The sequence below is a fragment of the Echinops telfairi genome, unplaced genomic scaffold (genome assembly GCF_000313985.2).
Source record: "Echinops telfairi isolate 266 unplaced genomic scaffold, ASM31398v2 ScPeMD7_7458;HRSCAF=8496, whole genome shotgun sequence".
Lineage (NCBI taxonomy): Eukaryota > Metazoa > Chordata > Mammalia > Afrosoricida > Tenrecidae > Echinops > Echinops telfairi.
Window position 1 is genome coordinate 50,648,861 of NW_022111358.1, and position 5,469 is coordinate 50,654,329.

The 5,469-nt window shown below is 61.1% G+C and overlaps 2 protein-coding genes across 2 annotated transcripts in view; both read right to left on the reverse strand.

Moving 5' to 3' along the window:
* The window catches only part of SIRT7 (sirtuin 7), a 5,039-nt gene extending 4,975 nt beyond the window's left edge, over positions 1 to 64 (reverse strand). Inside the window, exon 1 of the mRNA XM_045299527.1 lies at positions 17 to 64. Coding sequence (XP_045155462.1) covers positions 17 to 64 — 48 coding nt within the window. The remainder of the gene's footprint in view (positions 1 to 16) is intronic.
* Positions 65 to 178: 114 nt separating this feature from the next.
* On the reverse strand, positions 179 to 4,605 carry MAFG (MAF bZIP transcription factor G). The gene is made up of 3 exons (XM_004709094.3): positions 4,469 to 4,605; positions 4,061 to 4,125; positions 179 to 3,986 (listed from the first exon to the last, which is right to left on the reverse strand). The coding sequence occupies exons 1-3, from the start codon at positions 4,548 to 4,550 to the stop codon at positions 3,534 to 3,536; spliced, it is 600 nt and encodes a 199-aa protein (XP_004709151.2). The 5' UTR covers positions 4,551 to 4,605; the 3' UTR covers positions 179 to 3,533.
* Positions 4,606 to 5,469: the final 864 nt, after the last annotated feature.

Sequence of the window (5,469 nt, forward strand, 5' to 3'; positions counted from 1 at the left end):
CCCGCAGCCTCCGGACGCGCTCCGCCGCCTTGCGCTCGGAGCGGCTCAGACCGCCGGCTGCCATCGCTCCCAGCGCCGCGCTTCCGCTTCCGCCTTTCGGCGGCGCAGGCGCAGGGCGCGCGCGCGGCCTGGCCCCGCCCCTTCCGGCCCCGCCTCGTCGCAAAGAAGCACCTGCTCGTCTCTTTAAAAGGTGTTTATTGATCATATACAAAATAAAGAAAACCTTATATATCACAAACATACACTATGTACAGCAATAAATACCCGGGGGGCCCGGCACACGCCGCCCCTCCTGGACAATAATTTAGCAATAAATACTGCGCAGGGCGGGTGGGGCCCGGGCCGGCCGCTGTCCCCGCCCTCCCGGCCTCAGTCCAGCCTCCGGGAGCAGCTGGCCGGGCAGCCCTTGTCCTGTGGCCCTAAGTTGCCAGGAGGAGCTTTCTGAACCCACTCCCGTTTGGTTAAAGGCTTCCGGGGCTAAGCGGAGGGAGTGGGGGAGAGAGATGGGGTGGGGCAGGAGGTGGCGGTGGCCACAGCCCAAAGGAGTGACCCGGAGCAGAGAGAGCACAGCCCAGGGACCAGACGGCGGGACGCCCTCTCCCAAGCAAGCCCTGAGCCCTCTGCCTTCCCCCACCTGCTCCCACCAGAAAGGGAGGGAAAAACGCCAAAGAGAATTAGTGGCTGGGGGTGGGGTATGAGGCGGGGTGTCAGAAATCGTTAATGCCTTGGTTCCTTTCGCTAAACCACAGCCTAAAAAATAACTCACAAGATCCCAGAGCGGAAACAGTGCTACAGGCTGCGGCTGACCTGGCTACCCAGCTGTGGAGAAAGGGCTACAGTCAAGGAGCTCCGCTGGGAGGGAGGTCCAGGTGCGAAACAGGCCTGACCACCTGGCTCAAGCAAGCTGTAGCCAGTCAGAACCGTTGCCGCCAACAGCTGTACACAGACCAGGGCATGGGCTGGGGAGGGCACGTGCCCAGCAGACACACCCCTACCATGTAGTGGCTCCCCCCCAACGGCAGAGCAGCAGCTGGGCAGCCAGTGGGGCTGACCCATGACTGCAGGGGGTCCACATGAGGAGAGAGGGCAAGCTGGAGCTAGGTCAGGGCCGGAGGAAGACACGGATCATAGTTTACGTGGCGGGCAGGCCTCGGCCCAGGCCCTGCCTCGCTGTGTCAAAAGTTCCAGTGGCGGGGAGGAGGAAGACCACCCTCCTCACCACTGGAGAACGGAATCAACAAGGACCAGAAAAGCACGAAGCAGACAGGTGGACAGGGATCTGCTGCCAAGAACTGGGGGGGAGAGCAGGAGTGCAGGGGACCCTCAGGGCAGGACAAGACAGCCCCCCAGACCTGGGGAACAGTGGCCTCAAGCCCAACACTGTGATAGGGGCATGGCCTGCCTGTGACACCACTCGCTCTAAAGCGGCAGCTTCTGCACGGCCCAACATGCCACCCTGCAGAGGTGACACCAGCCCACCCTGAAGGGCAAGGGCATGGACAGCCTTGTCCTCCTCTGCTCTGCTCAGGTCTCTGGTTCCCTGTGCCCCCAGCAATGCCACTGGGCCCAGTGGAAAAACACCTGGTGGCAAGAAGCGTGGGGGAACCTGGCGTCCAGGCCCAGAGGGTCTATACAAGGTCTATCTGGTGATACTGAGCTCCTCTGAGCAGAGCTCCCCCAGAGGCCGCACCTGCACACGGTACACTCCCACCACACCCACAGAAGCAGGAGACCATGGTTGAAGACAAAGCCCCCGCTGCCCAAGGCCACCCTAGGCTGGCTGCTCACTCCTCCACCATCCTCACCTCTAAGCTCTCGGCACCTGGACATAAGAGGCCATGCTCCCACGGCCAGAGCCAGAATCGTAGCATCTTGGGCCATGTGGGGCACTGCCCAAGACACCCATCCAAGCAGCTTCCCGGGCCAAAGCAGGAGACCAGCCTGGGAAAGCAGCCTGGCTCACGTAGAGAGCTCAGGCGAGAGCTGCGGAGCCAAGGTATGGAGTGAGAGGGGGCTCGGGGAAGAGGTTGTAGCCCTTGCTGGTGGAGGTCCTCCCCCAGGTTCTGGGGCTAGGCAGGGATCTGTAAGCAAGGGCTGCCTCAGTCAGGTGAGTGGGCCGCAGCCCTGCTCCCAGAAAGCACCACCCAACCCTGAAACTCTTCTAAGACAAATGGGCAGGGAGGTCACAGCTCCTAGTGTGAGCCCAGCAGCACCACTGATGGGGCCAACGAGGAAGACATACATGCCGCAAGGGTACCCACAAGCCCCTAGCCAGGGTCAGCGAGCACAGGAGCTCAGCAGGAGACCGCTGCAAGGCTTCCAGTCCCACCTGCCCTGCTACTAGCCCAGCCAGGAAGGGAGGGGGCCCGCAGGCCAGCCACTGAGGGTTCGAAACATCTCGGGAAGGAAGGGAGGCCGTGCTGCCCGGAGTCCTGGCCTGAACAGGCAGCTGAAGACAACAACCAAGTCCCGAAACACACACAGGGGAGCGAACATGAGTGACACCCACAGGTCAAAGGTCACCAGAAATACCAGCACATTACGGCCGCACAAGACCTCACCAGGCACGACAAGACCACGGCACCGGCAAGAGACGGAAGCAGAAAGGGCGTAAGTCACTTTCGGTACAATTGCAAAAGAGATATCAAAGGGGGGGTTAGGGTGTGTGGGGGCGGGGTGGGCATTGCAGTTGGCTTTTTTTTTTGTCTTTTTTTTAAACTAACTTTATAAATAACGTCTGATAACTCTGTGTATATAAAAACTAAACTCCAACAGCCACAAAGAGTTGTCCATAAGTTTACAAGAAAGGGCTTTTTTTTGTATTCTTTTTCTTCTTCTTTTTAAACTAGCAAAGTCTGTCTTTCACTTCCTTCCCCTTTCCATTCATCGGATTGAATGTTCTTGCCTTTTTTCTTTCTTTCTTTAAAAAAAAGACCATTTTTTATAAATACTCTGCAGCTCTTCATTCTTCCCTTTAGCTCTGAAACATATAAATTAATAACGTCGTACAAGGAACCTACTCTTGAAGGAGAAGGGCTATGTAACCACACAAGAAGAGCATGTAAACAGTGACATGGGACCCATCGCGAGCACACGGGACACAGCCTTCACAGACGCGCACAACCAGTGGTTTTGGTCTTGTTCAGTGCAACGCACCCGGGCCCACCCACCCTGCGCGCCTCGCCCAGGACACCGGCGCCCACTCCAGGGCTATCAAGAAGGGCTCAGCGGGCCCTCCAGCCGGCAGTGGCCAGGGCTCTCCGCTCAGAGACACACACGTCCCCTCAGGCCCGCACCCACGCTCAGCCTTAGTACAAGGGGGCAGGGCGACCCATTGTCACCGCAGAACTGACCAGTCCCCACATACGAGACACGACGACAGCACGTAATTGAAGGGCCGAGCCCGGCGCCCGGTGGAGGTTGTGCTTTGTGGGGGCAGGGGAGAGGCTGGGGCCAGGGAAGAAGGGAGGAGGGGAGGGGTAAGAAGAGGACAGGGCAGCCCCTCGCTGGCCCACCACTGCCAGCGCTCATCCCTACGACCGGGCATCCGCCTTGGACTTGACTATCGTGATGACGCTGGTGGCGGCCACCTTGCCGGGGACCAGGGGCCCGAGGCCGGCGGCGAGGGGGCCTCGGGCGGGAGCCACGGGGCCGCGGGCCACGGTCCTGGCGAAGCTCTGCAGCGCCTCATACTTGGAGCGCAGCGCGTCGAGCTCCAGGCGCATGCTGGCGTTCTCCGAGGCCAGCTTCTCCACCTCCTGCTGCAGCTCGGCCTTCTGCTTCTCCAGCTCCTCCTTCTGCGTCACGCGCTTGACGCGGCAGCTGGCGGCGTAGCCGCGGTTCTTGAGTGTGCGGCGCCGCTGCTTCAGCTGCATGATCTCCTCCTTGGAGAGGCCGCGCAGGTGCTGGTTCAGCTCGCGCACCGACATGCTCACCAGCTCCTCGTCCGTCAGGCTGGTGCCATTCTCGCCGGGCTCCCGCTTCACCTGTGGGCAAGGAGGCCATCAGGGGTTGCCCGGGTTCGGCTGCCACACCCCAGGTCACACCCCTGCAGACTCACCTTCAAAGCCTTGCTTCCTTTATTGGGGGTCGTCATAACCTGGGGGCACAGCAAGCCGACTCTCTCTGCAAGACAGGAGCAGAGGTCAGGGTCCTAGTGCCACAGCCGCCCCTCCCTGCCCACACTGTCCCCTCTGTGCCCTGCCCTGTGGGACCCAGGTGGAGACCAGAAGGGTGTGCTGGGCAGGGTATTGGCGGCTGTGAGGTCGGCAGGGGCAGATGAGAAGGACGGCGGGAGGGGCTGTCCAAAGGAAGCCACCAGCTTTAAAAATAGCCCAGTGAGGGCACCCGGTGGCTGTTCCCGGAGTCACGCTGACTCAGCACCCCAGACTCCCGTCGGCCCGGGGACCAAGGGAGCTGGTGGCAGGGAAGCAGGCCGGGCCAGAAGCAGGTAAGGCACGAGACTTACTCCAGCTGCCACAAGGACACAGCCCGGTGCTCGGTACCGGTAGAAGGGAGCTCACTTCTGCGGCCTCACAGGTGTCTAGCATAGCAAAGTGGGGAGGGGGACTTGGGTGGCACCAGTCTGTGCCCTAGCCCTAAGGCTGATGGAGCAACTGGCCCCAGGCCACATTGCACATCCTGCCCCTGCCCCTGCCCCACCCGGCCCCTCCCAGGAGACTGTTGCACAAGGGCCCGCCCAGGGGCCACCGCAGAGGGAGCCCCTTCCTCACCCCAGGGAACCCAGATAGCACCCAACCCATGCGGGACCCTGCCCCCTAGGGGTCTAAGTGGAGCCCCCACTGCAGGCACGGGGAGGAGAGGAGGAAGATCCTGTAAGCATAGCCTGGTGGTTTTCTTGCTACCTTCAAGGAGGACGGGCAGCTGTCTGCACCTCACACGGGCTGCACCCCCACTGTGAGCGTGAGGAGTGGAGGCCAGGTCACCTGCTGCCTAGGATCCTTCCAGGTCCAGCCTGGAGCCCCAGGTGTTCCTGTGGTGGTGGTGGGGGGCACCCTATCCTGGAACTCTGTGGCAGCAGCACCAGCTTGGCTCACCCCTCCCCCAGTTCAGCACAAAGGCGACTTCCTGAGGAGCGGCCCAGGAGTGTGAGCACGGCTGAGCCCGCGGAAAAGTGCCTCCTCGACAGATTTCACCCTGGAAGGGCTGGACTCAGCACAAGCGCAGGCAGTCACTCCCCATCGGGGGGCCAGGCACATGTGTGCCGGGCTGGGGCTGTGCATGAGAGTGCGTGTGCGTGTGTCAGCGTGGGGGTTGTGCTCATGGGAGGGGTAGTGTGTGCGAGAAGGGGATATATGTGCATGTTTGTGGGGGGGTGCATGAAAGAGTTGTGCATATATAGGGGTGGGGTGCACACACGACAAAGGCGCTCTCATAGGCACAATCTCAACCAAGCCAGGGTCTCTGGCCCCCTGCCCTCTGCCACCCCTGAAAACAGATGGGCTGGTA